The 24820-nt window shown below is 40.8% G+C and overlaps 1 protein-coding gene across 1 annotated transcript; it reads right to left on the bottom strand.

Moving 5' to 3' along the window:
* Positions 1 to 3338: 3338 nt before the first annotated feature.
* Positions 3339 to 13909, bottom strand: LOC111237001 (DNA endonuclease RBBP8-like). The gene is made up of 14 exons (XM_022765932.1): positions 13821 to 13909; positions 11789 to 11882; positions 11590 to 11632; positions 10479 to 10574; positions 9660 to 9772; positions 9315 to 9390; positions 8954 to 9138; positions 8805 to 8848; positions 8235 to 8314; positions 6986 to 7730; positions 6800 to 6899; positions 6482 to 6546; positions 6219 to 6363; positions 3339 to 5794 (listed from the first exon to the last, which is right to left on the bottom strand). The coding sequence occupies exons 2-14, from the start codon at positions 11847 to 11849 to the stop codon at positions 5733 to 5735; spliced, it is 1815 nt and encodes a 604-aa protein (XP_022621653.1). The 5' UTR covers positions 11850 to 11882; positions 13821 to 13909; the 3' UTR covers positions 3339 to 5732.
* Positions 13910 to 24820: the final 10911 nt, after the last annotated feature.

Genomic DNA, 24820 nt, shown 5'->3' on the forward strand with positions numbered 1-24820 from the left:
TATCGATGGTAAAACTGTGTTTTTAATCATATTATCTATTTATTTTAATTAGATGTGGCACTTTATTTTCCATTGTGTCTACTGATGTATTTAATCATGTAGTGGATCATTCTTCCTTAATCCAAAAGCCAAAAAGTGTAACGGTGACGCCTCATTTACGTCGCTGCTGGAGGAGAGGAGGGATAGAGGGAAGAATGGATAAATGGATGGATAGCCACGGGTGGGTGGACAGATGTGTGGGACTCATTTGCATGGTGTGCGGGGCAGATCTAACATGTATTCAAATGATAGTTTGACAGCATCATGCTCTCAGTGCGTCCTCTGGGTGGAGGCAGGCGGGAAGGATGCGGAGGGGGGGGGGGGGGGGGCGTGGGCGGTTCAACAGCAGCTCAGCAGTAACACAGCTCTTCAACCATAATCCTTAATCAACAGTCGGGATTAGAAACCAAGTTCCCTCTGAAGCCCAGGCTGTGGTGATGGGGGAGAGAGGGAGAGAGGGAGGATAAGAGTGAAATTAATGAGATGAGGGGGGAAAAAACCCAGAAAGGTAGAATGTGAGAGAGTTGAAACACTGGTGAAGGATAATACAAGATAAAAAACAAAATCATAGCATGGGGGATAAAGAGAGAGAATTTGTGTTTAGCATCTGTTCACAGCTGCAGATGACCTGACGGTGCCTCATGTGGGGGGGGGGGGGGGGGGGGGGGGGGGTGCAGTCACAACAAGGCCTCAGTTTGCGGCTCTCCATATTCAAACTTAAGGGGGAAATGAGTTGCTCATTAACCAGACTGAAGACCCACAGTTTAATTATTACACAGGGAATTACAACACATGTGGCTGTCATACAAATCCACTGACAGGTGTATTCATCAAGGTTTCCACATGTTCTCTGAACCGATCCGTCTGTGATGCTTTATACAAACAACAAGGAAACTCAAGAGGCGACTGATCAAACATCAGTGATCCCACTAGTTTCAGCTCACTGCTACAGCCACAGTGCCGTCTTTAAATATTCTGGCTTTCTTTTTTTCCATTTCCTCCATTTTGTTACTATTTTATACAATTCTATATAACATCTTGGTTTCTTAATTCTGCTGTATTTCCTCTTTGTGTGATTCATTTTTAGAGTGTGAGGTACTTAAGGTTCCCCGTTTCTGTGTTTATTTTTATATTTCAGGCTTATAGAAGATACAGTGGTTGTTAGCAGTTGTGTGCTCACATGATTTAGACCCAAGTCACGAATCTGAAGACTTTGAATTTAACACGACTGTTTTAACCTTTTAGGTTATCTAACACCGGGACTAGTCTTGAGGAACTCCTGGTATGGTACAGAGCCGGAGCCATAAACTAAAGCTCAGTCAGTCCTGGCTGACCGTAGTCACCCCCTGTTCAGTGAGGTCTGGATCCATCACCAGTAGACTCAAAAACTAATAATAAAGATTACCTTGAACCTTGAATTGTTTCTGTAAGTTTGGTGACTTAGACTTCACTTTGTACTTAAACCCATCTTGATTTGGGACTTGTTGTTGAATAGGGACTAACCTGTTCTGACTTGGGACTTGTTTCTTGACTTGGGACTCAGCCTGACTTGAGATAGAGAATTACTTGTGACTTTTAAAAGTGACTTTGCCCCTCCTCCATCTTGCTTCAGTTTGTGTAGTGACTTTATTTGGTTGTGACTGACAGATGGTGAGTCTTAAAGGAGCTATATATTGTACATATACAGAAGTTTGACAGTTTCTTCAGCAGAACAAACCACAGCGAGACACTTGCCTCGGCTGTTGTGATGTTGCTGAATAGCAGAACTAATATTACAGTACAAACATTACGACCTAAAACTGTGGAACACACTACCTATAGATATCGGAGAAGCCAGCTGACTAAATATTTTTAAAACATAACTTAAAACTTATCTTCGCCTGTAACGAGCTCTGAAACTTTTAGGGCTCTAAAACTTTTTGCCTCTTTGCTCCACACTTATGCACTGCTCAGAACTTATTTTTACTATGTATGTCATGGTTTGCCTTAAGGACTCTTTGTGTTTGGACTGTTGTATTATGTTTGGACTTTTTAAATTAGTTTGGTCATGGTCATTTCCTGTTTTATTTTGAAGTAGCTCTCCTTGTGTGTCTCTTGTTTTTACCTCTGTCAGGTTTTGTAGTTATAAGGGACCCAAATGCAAACCATCCAAGAGTAGGTGAAATCGATGATTTGTTAAGTGAAAGGAAAACAGAAACTTACGAAAACCAAGAGCCCAAAATACACCAGCGAGGAACTAAAACCCAGACACTCCAAGAATGAAAGAAAACACTAGAGAACACCGAACGGGAACACTGGAGTACAACCGGGGAAAACAAGATGAACAGAGACTATAGTCACAGGTTAAGCAAAGGCAATTGAACACAGGTGAACACATTAGGGCGGGGCACAAAATCAAACTGGATGGAAATGGGACAAAGAGAGGAAGTAAAAAACAACGAGAGACACACAAGGAAAGCTACTTCAAAATATAACAGGAAATTACCGTGACCAATCTAATTTAAAAAATCCAAACATAATACAAAAGTCCAAACACAAAGAGTCCTTAAGGCAAACCATGACAATGTATTTATTACATTTTTCATGTCTTTTCTTGTGATACATTTGGTGCATATAATTTCTTTATCGTACTTTGTGCTGCATTCCTTGTATGAAAGGTGCTACACAAATAAAGTGTATTATTATTATTAAAATGTGACTGTCAGCGTATTGGTAGAACTTATTTTAAAACTATCTTTATTTAAGTAAGTATGCACAGGTACAAACTGTCTAGATTGACATTAAAATAAGAACTAATGTAAAAGAAGAAAAGGAAGAAAAAAACACTGAAATAGTTTAAATTTCCATCTTTCACTTCCTGTGGGTTTAGAAACGATAACACAGCAGCAAGGACAGATCAGACAACATCTTCATCAGGGTTGATTAGATGCTCTGTTGTATTGCAAACATTTCTTTTACGCTTCGTCACGACTGTAGTGTTACCTATAGAACTTTTCCATGTAATCTGTGAACAGGATGGCTTCACAGGACACTAACTATCGAGTTGTTTTCCTGTTACAGTAAACTTGTGTCACCTCACACTACTACATGTCAAACTTTTGATGGTTTCCACTGGTTTCTACATCCTCCATCATCACGCCACAAGTGTTTTGCATAATGTCCTTTGCAAAAAAAATACACATGATGTTACTTCAGTTTCCCAGAACACACATCAGGGCTGTGTGGTAAATTAGTTATGGTACAAAATATAAAAGCTGAATCACATACAGTAACAGAAGTAACGTTCAAGAACGGAAATTTATTTCAGCATCGTGGGGTAGTGCATTCATACAAAGTAACAGTTTCTAAATTACATCATTCTAGAAAACAATACATCTGTTAAGACACAACAACACAACAGTATTTAGCTTGATAGATTAGCAAACTGTAAAAGCACAAACAGTACACTTAAAGTATCTCAGTCAATCGCATAATAATTAATGTGAGATGTGAATGGCAGGGAAAGGCTATTTAGTCCACTGACCATTGACCAAGTACTGTACTTAATGGACTCTAATGGCATAAGAGAGACATGATAGAAACAGTAGAGATCAATATAACTGCATTATGGACTGCATGCGTTGGGTCTGTCACACACAGGATAGTTAAAAAGTGCCCACACGAGAAGGAAAATAACATCAATTTATAGTAAATATTGGCTGACGCTGCCTGTTGATTAGGGCATCTCCATTTAAAAAAAAAAAGATTATTACACAGAGTGGACACGTTGACCTCACAGTGCTGTACCACAAGAGTTTAGGTCATTTAACCGACTCTGTCACTCTATCTTTATCTCCTCTATTCACCCGGCTTAGCACAAGCCGTCGCAGCTGTGAGCGGAAAGTTAATACTTGCAAAATATGTGCATTCTGAAAATGAAAAGGGGAAGAGGAACATGTTTTTCTCTTCTTTTTTTTTCCTTGTGGGTCACTTAGAGACAGGCTGAGGGGAAGGATGGTGGTGGAGGTGGGGGGTGCTCTGTGGCAAAAATAGCTAGGCAGTGACAGTAATGCCAGGAAAGTGAAATAACTATAAATACTAGAATAGTATGTGAATGGTGTGTGATGAGTATGGGAGAGGAAAACGAAGGTTTTAGGCTTTAAGACAAATGCAAGATCAAAGGTGAAACATTACTGGCTTTGACACTTTTCATTTCTTTAGAAAGGGGGAACCATGATGATGATGGTGCTGTTTCCTGCGGAGCGATGATATTAGTGATGGCTGTGTTGCTGTAGCTGTGGTGAACAGTGCACAGCTGAGAGGAAACATGATTCACACTGTCATTTGAATCTGACCGTTTGTATTTTCAGTTAGTACAACTCAATGTTCAGTTACTACACTGGTCTTCAGTCTGCCATATTCAGGTCGGCCGCTCGAGTTGTGTGTTGTGAAAATGGGCTGGTAATGTGTTGCACAATGTGTGACTTTTTCAGGCCGACTGTGCCTCAGTTCTTCTTCACCAAGCAGCTGAAAGCTGCTAAACAGAATAATAATGCACATTAACAGCTCTCTATAGATCATTCTGGTTATTGTTATTGTTTTAGATTTAGTGACTCCATGGAAACAGAGTTTGTATTTGTATCACCAATGTATTCAGATTTTTCTTAGCAGGATTTAGGCTTATACCAGTAACTGCAAACTCTGACATGATGTAAGTTTTAGCAACGACGGCCTTAAAGGGCTGAGACATTATTAGATCTCTGCAGGTAAACAAAGCCATCATTGTGAGTCTCCATTGTGTCTATTTGTTGTTAAATACGCTGAATTGTGACTACAATAATGAAGTAGTATAAGATCTCTTCATGGCATCAGATAGAGGGCGCTGTGTTAAGTGAAGGAATTAATGAGAATCTAATGGGGAAAAAAATGACTGCCAACCTACAAATACTTATTGTCTCAGCCATGTTTTAACTTGTTTATAGATATAATCTCTTTTTCCCATCTTCCATCTTTCCATCTTTTTTATTCACCTCCTCCTGTTTAGGCTCATAAAAGGAAGCTGGATGCTGTTACAGAGTGCACTGGGCCAAAGGCAGCGAAAAACCCAGATGTTTCAAAATGCCAAGAGGAAAGTTTAAAGCTGCTTTAATCTAATATTTTTATACAAAAGCTGCTACACTCAAAACTATAGTATTAACAGTAGATCAAATGACTACATGTACACTCCATATGGTGAACAGACAGAGAATTATCATCATCCCCCTGAGCTCTATGGAGATGTTTAGCATTCCTCTTAGTCACTGTTTTGATTTTATGGCCTGCAACTTCACTGTTTTAACCACTGTACACTAGACAGTCAATGGTAGCGACCAGCTGCTAAACATAGTGGAGCATTTTTTAGCTAAAGAGCTGAATATGTCCCTCTGCAGTTGGTGGAGACCAAGAGCTAAAGGGGCAAGAGTCATTATTGGACCAACATTCATCAGGTGGCCAGAAACACAACTTCCAATTAATGCTAAAGTTGCTCCATATCCACCGGATGTGTACATTTTCCACTGTTTGCTAATTTGTTAGCTGTATCAGCTTTATAAACTGATATGTAAGTGTAACTGTAAGTGTAACTGTTTTTCAGCTTGTTGTACTGCCCCCTAGTGGCCAATAACATCAGTTAATGGAGCGCTAAGTGAGATCAGGTCATTGTAACATCATCCTCTTTAACTCGGGCTCTTCTCCTCAGTTCTGACCATGATCTTGATTTTCCTTTTGTGCTGGATGTCTGTGAGGAAGAGAGGGAAAATTGTTCCTTCTTTTGGTGAGGGAGCAACAGTGCCAAGAAGGAAGTAGTACACATACTAGCACCTGTAAAGTTTATTGAACACACTTGTAATTTGGGGTGTTTATGGGCAGGAGTACTGACTCCCTGGAAAAATACTTCAGCACATTACTCCTTGCAAAACCAAAACTTGATTTTTTTTTTACACTTTGGTTTTTGTACAACTTAAACAAACAAGATATAACGTGTGAAATAATGCTGGTAGATGGATAATGTTACCTTTGAACAAAGCAGAACCATAAGAAAATCTTAATCTGCAAAGCTTTAGAAATGTGATTTGATTTGTAAACCGCACCCAAGAGGGAGAGGAAGAAAGGGAGAAGAGAAGGAGGACACCCAAAGACAGAGAATGTGAACAGACGCTTACTGTCTGTGTCTGAGTCCCTGCTGGTTTCTGTCTCCACAGATGCCCTCTTCCTCTTGCTGCCCTGAATGCTTTCTTGGCCTGAAGCACTCCCGTCCTCGCCCTGCTCGTCTGAGCTGCTCTCTCGCTCGTCTGCTGGTGAAGACGACTGTGACGGGGCAGAGGAAACATAAGAGCTCACAATAGAAAAGAACCTTTGCTTTTAAAATGGTGAAAATGAAGGAGGAAATACATGCTAACACAGTCTCCTCTGTATCTCCTCTTACCTTGCCATTCAATGATAAGGCTTCTTGCTTTTGCAGAGCAGAATTCAGAGTCTCCAGGACTACTACTGTTACAGAAACACAACACAGCTAAGTAGTATTTATCTGTGCACAGTAAATATATGGATATATGCTGCATCACATGGTGTCAATTTAAAACAGTGTTTACTACAAAGTAACACAATAAGATCATTTGAGAGTCGGTACAAACGTGACTTTGTTGCCCTGTGAACTGACGTTTTCAATGTCAACACACACACACACACACACACACACACACACACACACACACACAGGTACATATAAATCAAAGTTCTTTACCTGGTCGTAATGATATAGTGAGGACAGGCACCTTCTTTTCGTTGCTTTGGTCTGTCTTTCCATTCACCTCCTCTTTCTGCTCCTGATCTTTGGTTACCTGCTGCAATGAGACATCACACTGTAAATCCTGATTGTCACCCCCATGTGTTTGGCTTTTAATGTAATCGCCAGAAAACTTAAAAGTACCTTGTGGTTATGATCCCCGGTAGGCTCCTCCTCTTGTTGGTCGATCGGTGGTGTAGAGGAAGATGAAGATGAGGGCTGTGCGACAGGTGAAGGTGATGATACTGGTACTTGTGCATATGTATTTGTCTTCACATCTTTGTCAGGGCTCTTCTGTACTATCTCTCCAACTTGTACGGCTGAGGGTGAATCATCTCTTGGTGTTTGGTTGGATTTGGACTTTCCTCGATCCGATAGGTCCAGAGGCCCCTCGTAGATCTCCTTAAGCTCTTCTCCAGAGACCATTTCAGCTTTAGTTGGCTGAATTTCTTTTTTGTCCGGGGGGTTTATTTGACTCTCTACATGCTCTGACAGACTCCTCAACCTGAACACCACAGTTGGATCTTTTACCTGGGGCTGAGGACTGCTTTGTTTGGACCAGGGAGACCCGAAAACCTGCTTTCTAGAATTGGTATGTTGGCTAATTGGGATGAGGTTGGGAAAGCGTGGCAGATTCAGTTTGGAAGAAGGTTGCATCAGCTGGCTGGTGCCTGCAGCAGCCACAGAAACCCAGTCAGAGGATTCAGATAATGGCCAGGGGAGAGTAACAGGGCTGCTCTTGATCGGTTGAGGACGGCAGGGAACGGGAGTGTGGAGCACGTGTCTGTTGGAGTTGACTTCTCCACTGGTTGAGGAGGAAGAATTCTTAGGAAGGAGCGCTTGAGGGGGGATGGAGGATCGTTGGTCCAGTCGTTCAATACTCTGACTTCTAAGTTAGGAGAAACAGAGGTCAGAGAGGGAGAGGTTAAAATCTCCATACAGGTCATTAGACCATAGTGATGGGCAGTAAGTGACACCTAGACACATGGTGTGTAGAAACAGAATGATACATCTCCATGTTTAGTTTACACACACTAATGACTAAGTGGACCCATCCCAGACAATCTGAAAGGTCTGGATGCTTCAGAACGTAGAAGCAGATCATATATTTATCTTGGCTCTACACCGTCAGTGGTTTATAAACCAATCGTAATATCTGTTGGTCTTAAGATAAAGCCAATTTTTCTATGTCCAGCTGAGACACAGGTCCTTTAATTTGGATTTATTCTTAAAGTGATGCTGATGTTGTAATTTACAAAATTTACATCTAAATTCGTGACAACACCAAGAGTTATGACTTTGTTTGTCGTCTTCAATATGAACAATTTGCAATTATCATTTATATACTCTCATACACTGACACAACAGCATGTCTTGTGTTGGTTTGTCTCACCTCCTCTCTCGGGTTACACTGTGTTCTGTCTTCCAGGATGGTAATGTGAGAGTCGACAGTGGTACAGACTTGTACGGCTCCTGAGAGAACGGAGAATAAAATAACATAAATTACTATACATAAGTAATAGTTTGACATCTTGGGGGAAAAAAAACATGTTTTTTCCGAGAGCGGTGGAAGCTAAATATGAAGCTACAGACGGGAGACAGTTAGCTTAGCTCAGCATAAAGAACAGAAACATGTAAAACAGTTTGCAAACATCTGTCGGACGGAATTTTAATTGTTTTTCTTAAAGATTAAACAAAACTGAGACGTAACATGTTAATAAGTGAGCTCTACAGGTGCTAGTGTGCAAATGAGGACAAAACCAGGCTAGCTGTTTTCGCCCTTTTCCCCCACTCTTAATGCTAAGCTAAGCTAACCCTCCCAGCTACACCTTCATATTTAACAGACAGATATGAGTGGTGTTGATCTTCTTATTTAACTCTCAACAAGAAAGCGAATAAGAACATTTTACAAAATGTAAGACTACCTAAATGTTTATGAGGGTGAACTGATTTGGAAACTTACAAAGTGGCTCCTGTTCATCCCTCTCAACTGTCTGTGTTTAGTTTCTGTTTGATCAGAAGCAGAAAACATGAACTTCCATGAGCACAAGACCATGACAATCAACAAACAAGCAAAAGGTTTTCCTCCACCCAGCTCTTCTTCGGACTCACCCTCTCTTCTTTGGTCTTTCTCGGTTTTCACTGCAGTGTCACCATCTGATGGCTGGTTGCTGGCCCTGCTGGTTGCCTCGGCGATGAGGGCCACAGGGACAGAGCAGGGTGAAAGGTCAGGCGAGCTGTTTGGCTGTTTGACCTCTGTGACGCTGTTGCTGTTTGAGGAGTGGTCGCTGTGACTTCTGCCACACCATACACACACACACACACACACACACACGCACGCAAATACAGTATATAGTGGTCACACATTTGTTGCATTGAATACTACAGTGAGAAATATGTTGAATAATAACAAAAATATTGAGAAAAAATGAGAAAAAAAGGTTGTTTTAACCCTAAAACACCTTTTACTCACTCAAGTGCTGTTCTTAAATTCCTGATTTCATCTCTAAGTCTTTTGTTCTCCTTCTTCAGGTTGTTCATCTCTCCCGCTACAACACAGACCACAAATCAGGATCAGAGCACTTCACAGCAAAGTCGTCTTTAGTGGAGAGGGAAATCATGGACAGGAGGTTGAAAGAAAGTTGCGAGAAGCAAACACCAAATCTCAGAAGACAGAGAAGGGATAAGAAAATTGATTAAAAAATGTGAGTTTTTTAGTAGAGATGCAAAAGACAGGAAATATGACACGAGAGACAAGTGGTGGATGATGAATGGATGGATGGTTGGATTGCTGATTAGAGAGACATGAAGAGAATACCCAGTATAGAGATGTGCTGGAGACTCTGTATCTGTGAGGCTTCAAACTCGTGCTGTCTTCTTGTAGCCACCTCCTGAGTCACTGTACATCTGTCACACAGTCCCGCTCTCAGCCTGCACAGGCAGCAGAAATCCACACAACGTCACGAACACTACTAACAACTACACTGATTAGAAAACACTCTTAAGGACCAGGTACTAAATCCATCAGCGTGTGAAGTTTCAACAATCCATAATGTGAGACTGATGTGAAGTGATTAAAACGCACTATTGCTGCAACACACTCAGAGGTTTTGCTGCCACTTGGTCTGAAGCTTATGGTGGAAAACTTCAGGTAAATATGTATAACCAATATTATTCAATCAATTTGCTGACTTTATGACTCTTCTCTACTTATGCTACTCTTTCATTAGGTTTTATCCCCTTTGATAATTGTCAGTGGCAGCTGAGTAACATAAGATAGATAGATAGATACATTACAAATTTTAGTTTTACTTGAGTTTAATTTTTAAGCTTGGTCTCTGAACTGACTCAAACGTGTCAAGTAAATAAACAGCCAATTAGCAGCATTATTAGAGCTTTGACCAAGCCTGTTGCATGCTGATAGACTCACTGACGCTGATGAGATATACTCATTTAGGTATTGATATTTGCTATCGAATGATAGGGCGTTTTGCGATCCTCTGTGGTATCAAATCAATTTAGTCAGTCCATAAAAGTGTCAGTGTTCAACACCCAGCTATAACTGTATAACTGTATACACATTCACACATGCACACACTCTGTAAGGCAAGACAAAAGCAGAACGTAGCATCAGTACCTGTTTTCCAGTGTTTTGATGTTGTCGGTGAGTAATCTGTGCTGTTCTTTCATCTGCTGGTTTCTGGTGAACAGTTCCTCCATTCGCTTTATATCGCTGTTTGTATGCATGCATGCATGCAAACACACACGCACACACGCACACACACACACACACACGCACGAAGTGAAGAAATAATGCCAATCAGATAGTATTACAATATTTCTACAGAATAATACAACTTCTCTGGAACATTCATTTCTACAGAGCAGGCAGTGAAGAACCAGACACAACTGGATTTCAACAAGGCTGCATGATCTTCTGTTTCCTTTTCAAGGCTGCTGCATATTACTCTTCTCATATTTTTATTACTGATTATTTGTTTTTTGTTTGGAAACATTAACATGAAATTCCCCTCTAACTGAGAGCGCAGCTGTCATAAATTTGGTATAGTCAAGTAAACTTCAGGTACCTCAAAATTACTTAATTACTTACTGGAGTAAAGTTACCACTGACAATACGAGCCCCACAACACCTTCACCTTCAATTGTTTTTACTAACAAAAATAGAAATGTATTCATAGATTGAGGTGAATATTACAGTTACAATGCTCTTTTAATGTATTGTTTAAAAACATTTAAATATTAACATCAGTACAAAAAACTATGGTCTGTCTCTAATCAGTACAAATAATTAGCACAGTTGTACTGAAGCTGAAAACATAGCGTAATGTGGGATTACTGACAGGTATAACATACATGTACATATTACCTAGTTGAGCCACAATTTGCACATGTGGATGTAGATTGTTTTTCTTAATAAGCTAATCATTGAATTAATCTCCAGTTGTACCAAGAATCTAAAATGATCTTCTTCCTTTGCCCATTCATTAGTTGTTCTACAGAGAAACAAAACAAAGATTTCTGTCTAAGTATCAGACTGAATGACTTGTCGCAACACGAGCTTCCTTACTTGCTAATCATGACGTCAGCACCAGCCTCGTCCACAAAGACTTCAGGCCTGAGCAGAGCTCTCACAGTGGCTGAACATGTGTACGGCTAAACTTGAATATCTTGTCAGTGTTGTCTAAACATCTAGATAAATCATCTAGAGCGGTGAAGCATCCACTCACCAGCCTTTCTTGTTGGACAGCTCTTGGACTTTCACCTGCCAACCTGGAAGTCAAAAACACACAACCACAAACAACTGGTTGGGTGGAAGTGTGAAAGGTGAACTAATTTCTGCAAATTCTCTTAGATACTTATATTAAAGCTGCACTACATCATGTGTCGCTGTTACCAATGGCTGCTGTTTTAATAATTTCCACGTACCATCCACCTCTCGCTCGTGGAGCTCCCGCAGTTTAAGGAGCAGGTCGTTGAAGCACTCCATTGCTGTAGTGATCACCTTTGACCTTGAGTCTGGCTGTAGAAGAAAAGAGAGATACAGGAAGATGGAAAATTCTTGATGGACAGAATTAAATTGTACCGAATGCTTGTAAACTGAATTTTACTTTTAGATGAGGTAGACGTGACTGCACTTGACATTACACACCTTAAATCCAGCACTTTTACAAAATAATAAAACTTCAAACTACGATGGAAATGAAAACATAGCAAATTAGTAAGTTATAAGTTCACAGGCGTTATAGCCCGAGGTCTGTTGTGCATCAGAGAGCAAACTTTGCTGGCACTGCATTTCATAAGCCGCCCCTTCTACTCAAACGTGGGAGCAAATTTCGTTGTTATATTGAGGACGATTAAAACTAGCTAGACTGGTCCTGCCAGGTGTGAGAGTTAAGTTTACAGACTGTGTTTCAAGCGCATGAAGCAACAGCTTTTACAGTTTGTGCATGTGTGCACATACTTGTGCATCACATGGTGTCAATTTAAAACAGTGTTTACTGCAAAGGGACACAATAAGATTATTTGTTGATTGAGAGTCGGTGTAAACATGTGACTTTGTGAACTGATGTGTTTAATGTATGTCACTTCTACTCTACACACACACATACACACACATACACACACACACACACACACACACACACACACACACACAATCACTTACAAGCACAAATACATGTATTGAATGCTATTAAGCATTTTGATCAGTGTGGATTGGGCTCTCTCGACATGTCAGGATATGTCAGACAAGTGGCTGTTCAGATCACTTCAGCAGAGCAAGAAAAGACCTGTCTGCCTTTATGTGGTTGCTCTGCTATCTCCAGATAATTATTCACACACAAACACACACACACACACACACACACTTATTTCTGTCTAGTTACATTTTATTTCCAATTTACTATACTCACCCTTAAACTTTTTCACTACAGCCAAAATACTCATTATTAACTCTATGCCTGTAGTGTGATGCTACAGCATGGTATTATCGCATTATGTGTAAATATGTTGTCCTGGATACCACACACCTATAGAGACATACAGGCTGTGCAGATAACAGACTGGCAGCATACCTCACTGCTGCAGCTCTAATGCAAACCCTTCCCAAATAGAGACAGACTTGTTGTTTGAAACGTGAGTGCATAAGAGGAAGTTTTGGTGTTCAGACCTAATTCACTGCCATCACACAATATCACCTGATGCTGTTCTGAATAAAATGGAGCAGCCAGGGCCCTTAAATAGGAAGCTGTTCTCAAAGCTGGCTTGGATTGACCATCAGTGGAGAGTGATGCTGAGTTTACTATCTTGTCATTCGTTTAGCTGTGACAGACACAGGAAACATGTATATTTTGAAAGGATTAAATGATGGTTAATGACGCATTTTAATATTAAAACTAGTCTGGTACGCTTCAGCTCCACCCTACACACACACACACACACACACACACACACACACACACACACACACACACACACACACAACACAACAAACCTACACAAGCTTGTAAATACACCTCTCCTCTCTAACGTCAAAGTAACCTTGTTAATATGTAAATAAAGGCCTCATATGTGTTATTATTGACAAGTAGCTTTTATGTTTTTATATAGATGTTGTGATATATATATATATATAGTAAATATAGCCCTGAATACACTGTATAACTATATAATAATATATTATTATAATAATTTTGGGCAAGTATGATACCTGACCTCAAATTCCCTACACAAAGCCATCCACACACACACACACACACACACACACACACACACACACACACACACACACTCATATGCACTAAAATGACAGCGAAGGGCCATGATTGTTTCTTGTATGTCAGCTCGGGCCTTGCCCTGACTCCCAGCCACACATACCTGCACTCACTCTACCCACCTGTCAGCCAATCTACTCCGGCCCTAGGGTTAATAACTCAGAGCTTAATCAATGGTAACTCACCTCACACAGACTGTTCCAGACGCTCACTGTCAGTGCACTGTGTTCGCCGCTGAGACTTCAGAGATGGGCCGAGTGATACAGAGACGGAGAGGGAGAGGAAGCACGATAATGGAGAGAAAGAGGAGAATGAGGTGAGGGAGAACGCCCCACACCCTCCCCTCTCTCATCTCTCCACCCCAGAAAACCGGTTGGGGCGGTTATCCCCTTGAGCAACACAAACACCGAGGCCTGGGCAAGTTCTCCCTTGATATTCCTGTTCTGCTGAAATCCCACATAACCGGCTAAACCGGGCGCATAAAGCCCTGAGGCGATAGAGAGACAAAACTGATTAGAGAAAAGAAATGTCCAGCACAGAACTCTGCAGTGGTGCGTTTGAATCAGAAGTTACATTTTCATTTGTTTAAATCATAATAAACTTTAAATATTGGGGTGATTCATGAGAGCATGATGGTGTAACAAGCAGTATGAAAGACTCCTAAACTTTACCTCACTCACGCAGGTGAGTGTCTTAGCAACTATAGTGTCCATTGTTCTAATTTTCAACAAAGAAGCCATACATTCAACACTGTACATACAGTGTATACTGTATATTTAGACTGTCATATGTCTGAAATGAGCCATAAAGCAGCGACAGGGTGTGGTGGATCTGATGACTGTGATACCGGTATGTAAATTCACAAACAAACAACAGACAATTGCACTGGCACATGCTTTGTCTCTGAAAACCAGGTATGATGCATGTTCCATGTGAAAAATGCCATTTCCTGATTCCTGAACCAGATTCCTCACGACTTGCCTAATTTGGTTGAGGCAGCATCTTCATCTTTATTCTACTAAAGACTACCACCCCCTGCTGCCATAGGTACCACAATATCTACACCTACAGTGTACGAGGGTTAACAATAGGAACATATGATTACATGTTTTTATTGTCATGTGTTCACTGATGCAAAGTGATATTTAAATTGACACAAATCCAACTGTAAATAGTGTGAGCGCGCTGGGTGACAGAAATGTTTCATCAACATGAGAAGAATTTAAGAGCTGAATTTCCTGATTCCTGAACCAGATATTTGAACAAGTCGCAAACTGACCTTACGTCACCCATTGGTTTATGAGCTGCCATTTTGTAGCGTCGAGTTTGGCTTAATGGACGTCGCCATCTTGGTTTTATGGAGCCAGAAGAAACCACATTTGGGTGAGAGGGTGGAGCTGGGGAGGAGTGAGGGGTGGATCTGACCCGTGTCCCCGAGGGCGCTAAGTACGCCCACCTCCATCAGCAACCTGACGGCAACAGGCTCCTGGCTGAGCCTGGGAAGATGCTGCTAACACGGCTAGCTGTCACATACTAACTGTTAAATTAGTCTTATAGGCTAATTGCATACATCCAACATCCATTTGGCAAATATCATATATGTGAGGAGTAACTTAACTGATGTTATAGTAGTTGAAGTTAGCATGTGTGCTAACGTTAAACTGTAAAACCATAGTGTAAAACGTATTCTACTCTTGTGTTTTAAATTGGTTCTGCAGAACATGAACAGACTTCAGAACAGTTTCTCCCTCAAACCGTGAGTCTGCTACAGGTAAACTGTGTCACACACTAAGACTGATGATGAGTAACGGCTCCTGGACTTTTTGCACCTTACCTCCATCACTCATGGACAGCTGCAATAGCTTACAGTCCTGTCAATAGACTGTTGCACTATCCTTACTTAGCTATGAAGTATTAATTTTAAATGTCTACTATAATTTATACTTGTTACTAAATAAGATTTATCCACCTCTCTTTATTATGTAAACTTGTCTTGTGATGGTGAAGTTCACCTGTTCCTTCATTCACAACTGTATTTTATTTTTAATTTGTCAGTTACAGTTGATTGTAAATTGCACACATTATTTAATTCATCCATGTATTACTTTCTTTTGTACATCTCTCCAGTGGTGTAAATTGTTGAAATTAATGCAGTTTTAATGTGAAATAAAGTTTTTTATGAAGCTTTGCTTTGTTGATGGTTTTTATGGAGCATGTCTGGTATGAATTTTAACAGTAGCAGCACGGTATAGAAATTACACAATACATTGAAGTTTTTCCTGAATTTGTAATTAATCACAAGACTTTCTATAAGGTCACAGCATCACATCTATTACGAGTCTGGTTTTGCTCCAGGTTGCAGTTCTGGTGGGTCAGTTCCATCTGTTTCCTACTGAACACTGTGTTGATGTTAAATTGGTCAATACTTTCACCTGTGAAGGTGGTCACTGCGCTAGAGCTGAACAGATTCTGCTCTTAAAATGTTATTACAATTATTTATCAACAACAGTAGAAATGCAGTAAGAGGCAAGAAACTGAATCTGTGAACACTGAGGACAGAATAATAAACAAAACTTGAAAATTCCTGGAGATATTTTGAATGTGCCTGCTGCTTGCTGCCTGTACTTCACTTCTCGCATTTCAATCTGCACACTGACCTCAGTCACTGCAGGTGTCCCTCAAAAAGCCTTTTGAAGCTCACGACTGGCCAAAATAACCTCACACTGATGGTTTCAAACACAAATTTGTCCCCACAACCACAGCAAGACACGTATACACATACACACACACACACACACACACACACACACACACACACACACACACACACGCCCTAACAGAAGTTGATACCAAAGCTATACCACTATATTCCCATATAGACAATAGCTTCTAAGATGGAACTTTTGTGACCTACCTTACCTCTTACCTTCTTGAGACTCTTATTTTGAAAGTGTATGCTTCTGTGTTTGGCAGTATAAACTGCATAAGGTTTTCTACAACAGAGCCAATAATTCTCTCTTACCATGTTGAAACTTATTTTGAAGGTTAATTCTTATCATGGAGATGGTGTTTGTGTGTTTCTGTCAATAAGTGTGTGTGTGTGTGTGTGTGTGTGTTGAAGTATGACGCAGCTGGAGAGCTCCAAAGAGGGCTGGGTTTGGTCGTTTTGAAGACGTCTCCTCATTCATTCCCTATGGGATTTTTTTAGCCTTTTATAAGCATTTACGTTGCCATGGTTACCTGAATTGCTAAGTGTGTGTGTGTGTGTGTGTGTGTGTGTATATATATACAGTATATTTATATATATATATATTTGTATAGTCTGGGTTTTCTCAAAGCTGGGAGACTAGTTACATGCCAAAATTTTGATACAGAAGATGACTAAGAAGAATAAGTATGCAGAATAATAATATGCCTTCAAGGCTCCTGCGTTGCAGGCACATAACTAGGAAATTCCTGAAGAAACTTTGCTCTTCTACAGCTCAGGAAACAAAACTGGGATTCTCATTTCAGCTTCACTTTAGTTTCTATTTTGTTTGAAATGCTGTTTCTCATATTTTTCTGCTAAATTTCACTAGGATAAATAAGTGAGACACGACAACTTGAGACTTAAGGAGATTCCCTGCTGAACTCCATTCAGTGTTTGTAATGGCTCCTTTTATTCTGGTTTGTAAATGAAATTGAACGATACTAGAGCTGCTATGGAGCAACACGTGAGGCTACATGGGAAAGTGGTCTCAGACTTTTGGACACCACTGTATATAAACTAACCCTATACTGAGAGGTGTTCCTAACATTTTGTCCATCCCATTTATAGGATTCAGTAAATACTGAACATTATAATCCTCATGAAGGAGGATTTACTGCAGGCCTGTTCCATTATACTGCATTAGTTTCATCCAGGTTCACCTAATACATATGTATAAAAGACACTTACAAATGCTAAAACACATCAGCCCTTTATTTAAAGTTTACCCAATATACAGCAACTCTTAATAAATGCATTCCTTTGAACAGAATGGTAATGGGGTTAATGGGGCAGAAATAAGTGAAAAGAAGGACGGAGGACCTGCAGCCTGCTGACATCTTTTTTACTGGATGGGATACGACATCGAAGGAGATCAGAAAGGTCAAATTTTCTAGTTCTATTGTAAATTCTAGCAGCAGCACGTTCTGACCTTCTCATCGTCTCTCACTGATGCCTATAAATAAAGCTGACTTGAATTGAATGCCCTCACATAACAGTGTAATGTTTATTTTCATCCACAAGATGGCCCAGCTCAACCTTGAAGCAGAGGGACGATGAGCGCAGGTCTGGGAGAGCAGAAAAGTTTTTGAGGCCTTTCAGTTTATGATGACACAAAAACTTTCCCATTCTCCACCAGAATAGGGCTGGTAATGAATGACTCTCCTGTGAAACAGTAGGAGTAGTAGAAGAAGTCACATTTAGAAGGGCGAAGCCATTTGGGTGGTTTGGGAAGCTGAGCAGGCAGCTGTGAGTGGAGTGTGTGCAGAGTGACCCAAGGGTGAAAGGTCAAGCCTGCAATTGATCGCTGTCCAGGTTTTCTCTTCTGCAGAGAACTAGCTTACCTCTCAGTGGTCAATAGGATAGAATTACAATAAAATCTGATGTGAACATTATGCAAAGAATTATCCCGCTCAGACTTTTATGGTCACTTAAAGGTTGATTATGTCACCTTTTGTGCACAGTTCAGCTTCCAAGTAAAATGGAAAGTGTAATATTTATTTTCCATCCAGTTTTAGGTTGTGCAGTTATGAACTGATAGGGGAGAAGTGCAGTGCAGCACAGTTCAGCTGTCCCTCTGTTCGACACAGCCAATCCAAGCGGAACATGAGTAACATGAACAAACAGAAAGCTGCAACAAGACAATCCTATCAGAATATGTGTGTATTTTACAGGGTGAGTCTGTCTCAAGGGCTTTTGGGTACAACAACACAGACCTTAGCTAAGTCTGCGAGTGTGTGAATGTGTGTGAGAGTGTGTTTGCCTGTCTAGGTCGACGAATTCAGTTAAAACTGTTCATTGAGAAACTTGTTTTTTAATGTTTCTGAGACATTTAACAAACTAAAAACAAAAGCAAAAATTCTTGGAACAGAAATAAGATTATAATAATAACTGTATTTTCCAGAGTAGAATTAAGTAATGTGCAAAGAAACTTTGCTCTTTGCAACTCTCTGCTTTGGTTTTACAGCCTGACTTCGTCTTGAAGGGGCTATTTGTAAGTTTCTCTGCTGCATCATTGCATTTACAAGACATAAGGTTACAATACGTCATCAGAGCGGTGCTACATCCTCAGGGCAGACTGAAGGTTACAGTGAGTCGCTATCAGAAAGTGACGAGATGGAGCTAGCTGGTTAGCATGCAGTAGAAGAAAAGACATGATAGAGAAAAGAGTTAACATTGGTGTTGTTTTCCACCTCTGGAGACAGTTCCTGGTGAGTAAAGGAATGAAGTTTGATGCTGAACTCACAACGTTTCTTCTCGACTGATAAGTACACAGTTGTTAATGCTAACGTTGGCTATGCAGTGATAGGTAAACTTACAAATAGCTCCTTTAACACATATGCAGCAATGCTGCTTAGTTTTTAGTTGTTTTTCTTGTTGTTGTAATTAGTGACAGAGAGACAGTTGGAGAGAATAAAAAACAGAGAGAAAGAGAAAGAGGTAGTCAATATGTTAACCACACCCCATTACTTCTTCAATCACAGACTAAATTCATCATATACAGCTGCAGGAATGGCATATTTTCGTAGGTCAACCCGATGAAGCTAGCATTGCTCTGACTCCCTTGACAAACGCCAATGGGATTTTTTTTCATATATAACAGGATCTTCACAATTGAATGATTATTTTTGCAGCCTAAATACAAACACCAGAAGTAAAATGCTAATGTTTGGGTATAAACGTAGCTCTTACCTCTTCTACAGTATCATTTCCTCTTACAAAGTTAGTGATAGTTTGCAAAAGTGCGAGCATAAACACAACGAGGCTGCGAAGGTGGACTGGTGAGAAGATCAGTTTTCATGTTTGGCGTGATTAACGTCCCTGACAACCACTGTAGCTACGTTTTTTTTAAGAGATGTAAAAGATTAAAAAAAAATCACAACTGAGGTATTTACTGATATTCTTTTTTTCGTAGAATAAAACGTGAAAATGTCTAAAACCCATTCAAAAAACTCACAGACTTCGGGATAAGGCTAAAATACTAAATAATTTTGGGGGATTGTGGACTCATTTCTGCAGCACTCTATTAGCAAGCTCAGTTTAGTGAGTTAGCTAGTTCAGTTACAGTAGCTGTGTCACAGTTACTCCTGGGTGGGTTACTGGGTGTAAATATTTGGTTAAAACTAATCTCAACATAAGAACTAGCTTGTGTGGTGAAACTTGTTTTATTTCCGTGATGCATAAACCTTCACTTAGTAAACACCTGAGCACAGCTGCTGCCACTGGCTCATACAAAACAAGTGCTTCGGATTAAGTAATAATGTCACTAAGAGATGGTTCTGTATGAGTATTTGCAGATTTTTCCAACTCAGTGTGAACAGTTTCTAAGTTGCCATTAGACCCACCAAACACTTTCACAGCTCTCCTTGTGGGTCAACACAAGGTGCTGTAAGTTAAGACACCCGTGAGCTGTAGGAATTTGAACCCATCCTCAGACTTGTTATGATGTTCATCCACCCTCTCTCACTCGTTCTTTCTCCCCCCAACCCTCCTCCTCCTCCTCTCGTGCACCTCTTATTTATGATCATTACCTTGACCTGCACCAGCCATCACTAAAACACTCACAGGCTTGTAAATCACTGGACTCTCTCTCCCACCGTTACATAAACAGCATTTAACAAATCTGTTGAGGAGGCAATAGACCTGAGGGGCGCTAATCAGAAAGACATTGTCTCGCTGGGAATATTAAGGAAACGTTTGGATACTGTGTTTAGTTTCAGTACTTTTTACTGAATCACTTCATCCAAGAGGAAAAGACTGACTTAATGGTGGTTTTCAGATCAAACACTGCCAGAGCAGGAGAATGTGTCTCAGTAAAATCTTCACTTAATGTATTGACTCTGGGCCTCAGCACATTTTCTGCCTTAGTCTTAGTCTATAGGCCAAAACGTAAATCACAGTTAAGCTTGTCCAAAACACTGTGACCACTCAAAGATAAAGCGATAATGTTGATTCTCTTGTAACAAGGTCTGCGATATATTAGTTGGTAAGAAAACAGTTGGTTCTTGTAATCAACGTTATGGGTGCAGGTGATATGAACAGGTGTAAAGACCTGAGAAGCATTGACGAGGGATGAACTGTCATGGCCAGATGACTGTCGAGGTGGAACAAACCATGAACTGGCGCATTATCAAAGTCAAAGGTCACCCAGTCCGGACGCACCCACAGAACGACCCCTTTGTCTCAAGTTGTAGAAAATTTAAATTATGGCTGTGGGAGGGATGTGTCGACACTGATCATCCTCAGTTTATTTGCAAATGTAAAATTAATCATTCAATCAATTGTATGTTTTCTCTGGACCAGAGATGAAGAAATATAGAAATTAGCTTTTTATAGTAGGAATCATGTTATATTTATTTACGTCAAATTCCTATTTCTGTTACGGTAAAAGTTTCAATAGCCACTAGTGTTTTTAATAGAAATAACTGTAATGTTAATGCAAATGTACATGGAACGTGTCCATGCAAAAGTAAACACACACACACACACACACACACACACACACACACACACACACACACACACACACACACACACACACACACACACACACACACACACACACAGCAGATAAGACATCAAAGCAGTGGGCTGATTTACAAGGCACTGCAGAGGGCCTTTAAAAAATAGTGCTGCATAAATGTTTATGCAGTTCTCTCCATGTCAGGCACTAGGGGGAGGAAAGCATGGCAGAGCAGTGCGAGACCAGACACTTTGGAAATTAATGGCTGCCTATGAATCTGACAAACCGTTTGCATTTCTGTGAGGGAGGCATCGTAATAGCTTTAAATGGCTGACGGCGTAAATCTGTCCTGCTTAAGAAGGCCCAGTGGTTTGGACAGGTGCGCTCTGGAAGTCTTTGACTGTGAGGTATTCGTGGGCAAGTGTGGTGCACAGGACCTGTAGAAGAAAAGCTATGCACTGGTGCTATTAGACACTCAGCTCAGTGGCAATGCAGGTGGCTTTTGTAGGAGTGTCCATCAAATAACTTCCATGATTAGACTGTTTCTGTTATATTGACTACCCATGTACATAAACTGTGCATGTAGCCTGTTACTGCATAAGTACAGTCAACACCAGAGCCCACAAATCAGCTAAATACATTATCCTTGAATATAAATGACCAACATGAGTGCGTGAGCTCCATCTGCGGCTGGAGTGAATGACCTCATCAAACAAGGGTGCGAAGAGTAACTCTGCCAACCAGTCAGCCAGTCCTCTTGTTGATCTCCTGATAAGGTTGTGTGTGTGAGTCTGAGTTTGTGTGTGTGTGCAAGCACATGGAAATTCTTACAGGGCTGAAACCTCTCCACCACCACCACCACCACCCTCATACTTCCCTGTGTGTGCCCATGCGTACCCGGTGCATGTGTCTGAGTGGGTGTTTATTTGCACGTGTCACTAAACTTCGGTCAGTGGACTCAGACATGTTGTGGGCGTGGGAGACTGAAGCAGGGCTTTGACGAGAGGGTGGAGCGTTCGTGCTGTGCGGCTACTACAGAATGTCTGCTGGACCCATGCCCATGTTTAGATACACACTATAGGGTAGCCCAGGAGACACACACGCAAGTGCACTCTAAGAAACAAAGGTGCAATATGTTACCTTTGAATACTGCAAGGGAACTATTGTAGTGGAACAAAGCCGTGAACAGGTGCAGTAATAAAAAGTTATAACTCAGTCAAATCTGCACACCCAGACCCAGAGGATATCAGTATCTCCAATGTTCATCACTAATTTGCCTTCATGAATCCATAAACTCATACTTACTGTACATGATGACACATTTATGTGACTGAGTGTGTGTGTGTGTGTCTTCCACATCATGCAGCCACTGGACCTCTTTGTGCTCCATTTCAGAACGAGGAACATCCACCCTGCTGACGATTTCAGAGCACTTCATTTATGAACAAAATACAAGTCTCACAAACAATTTCAATCCCCTCGCATTGGCTCACTGAACTGTAAAAAGCACTGATGTAGGTGTACATATTAGTGTGACTGAGAATAATGTGGTGTCCTCTCTATAGCTGAGCCAGGGAACATCAGGAGCTGGCAGCGCGATCCGGCCCACCCAGAGCGATGAATAAACCTGGGACGTCAAACAAGCAGAGAGGTAGGATAAATATTTCAAACCCTAGCGAGACAGAAAGGAATAGAGACAGAGCAGGCTGTGGAGAGAGGGACAGTGTGCGATAGTAAGACGGAAGAATAGAGAGAAAAAGAAGGAAAAACGAGTTTGTGTGTGGTGAGTGTGGACACGGATATGGGTGGGTGTGTGTGTGTGTGTGTGTGTGTGTGTGTGTGTGTGTGTGTGTGCGCATTTCGTAGGGTGAGGGTACAATACCACAAATCTTGACATGCTGGTCAGTATGAAGCTGCATCTGTGTGTGTGTGTGTGTGTGTGTGTGTGTGTGTGTGTGTGTGTGAGGATGATTTTTGTTTTTACCATGTGTAGTTATCAAATTAGAGTCAGTGTGTACAGTAACAACACAGGAAAGAACCCAGAAGTTTGAGGATGTCTCATCTCCTTGTGTGCCCTCTGTTGAACACACCACAGCGAGGCACACACACACACACACACACACACACACACACACACACACTTGTGCCAGCAGTTTAAGATAAACCTTGTCCTATGTCCTATGCATGTCTTTCTTTCCTTCTCCATATTCACGGCAGTAGCCTTGAAAGATGTACGCTAATTGAAATAATAGTTTAGGTGTTTGATTCAAAGACAAGTGAAAGTGCATTTTTAAAACCTTCATAAATATATTTATTTCCCTAGACAGCTGGTGTTACCTTCTACCTGTTAGACTAGCTACTGTAACTCAATGCTATCTCTAAAAATGTGTGTTTTCTATGAACTAAGCAAACTGTAAGATAAATGCTCATATACGCCACTACGAGAATTTACAAGTTAAACAATGACACATTTACAAGTACAACAAAAGGAAAAGAACACGGCTCCCATGAAAACCCACCAGCGCTGCAGCCTCCAGTCAGTCCTCTCTTCCTCTTCTTTCTGTTTTTTCACAGGTGCAATTAATAACATTAACGATCACGATGAGCTAGCATGCATACAGCTCAGTTGGCAGATCTACACGGGAAGCAGCCATTTATTGTTATTAATTACACCTGTGCGTTTCATCATGACTTGTCAAAATGTCTGCTGTGAAAAGCACAGACATGTCTGGACTTGCTGAAGCCCATGAATTTTCAAGCTGGTGATATTTAATAAACCAATTATATGTGGTAAATATTATTTCTTGATGGTTTTATTGAACTTTTTCTTTATGTAATGTGTGTGTGTGTGTGTGTGTGTGTGTGTGTGTGTGTGTGTGTGTGTGTGTGTGTGTTTATTTCTTCTGCAAACCAAACTTCATTGGCACAAAATTACATCTTTAGTGAATTTAATTGATGAATTGATTGGAAATTTTCTTCTTCACTCTTACCTCTCACTTAATGTAGAGATTTACCTCTGGTTAAAGTTTCCCAGTCCCACTCTCACATACACACACTTGAGTGCTCAGGCATCAGACCTGCTGCCTATGTGCTGCATATACACACACACACACACACACACGCACGCACACCTGTCGTTCAGTTGATTAGTTTGTTTGTGTATCAGTACTTTACAATAAGCAAGGATTTTTTGGGGGGGGGTGAACGTGGGCCGTGTTGTTGTGTTGCTGCCGGCTTCCTGTCTGTACCAGCCTGTTTCCTGTATGCCTCCATGACAGGACGCCAGGCTTCCTCCCCTGGATTAGTGTGTGGCTCCGCTGATAAAAGCACAGCGGTCCTGTGTTTCTCTCTCCTTCAATCTATTTCTGTTTTTTATTCTCTCTTCTTCGTCGCTACCCAACTCCATTTTTAGTCCTGTGCGCCACCACCAGTGGAATGGTTTAAAATTGATGGCCATGTGAACATATACTGCGTCC

This window comes from Seriola dumerili, unplaced genomic scaffold (assembly GCF_002260705.1).
Source record: "Seriola dumerili isolate Sdu_G_001 unplaced genomic scaffold, Sdu_1.0 BDQW01000800.1, whole genome shotgun sequence".
Lineage (NCBI taxonomy): Eukaryota > Metazoa > Chordata > Actinopteri > Carangiformes > Carangidae > Seriola > Seriola dumerili.

What these genes read in the sequence shown, in the direction of transcription:
- LOC111237001 (XM_022765932.1), bottom strand. Translation starts at nt 11,849, where the DNA reads ATGGAGTGCTTCAACGACCTGCTCCTTAAACTGCGGGAGCTCCACGAG. An exon ending in GGATGAACAGGAGCCACTTT is followed by an intron (nt 8,315 to 8,804) that starts GTAAGTTTCCAA and finishes CCGTTCTCTCAG; the next exon opens with GAGCCGTACAAGTCTGTACC. An exon ending in CCGGGGATCATAACCACAAG is followed by an intron (nt 6,900 to 6,985) that starts GTACTTTTAAGT and finishes GTCTCATTGCAG; the next exon opens with CAGGTAACCAAAGATCAGGA.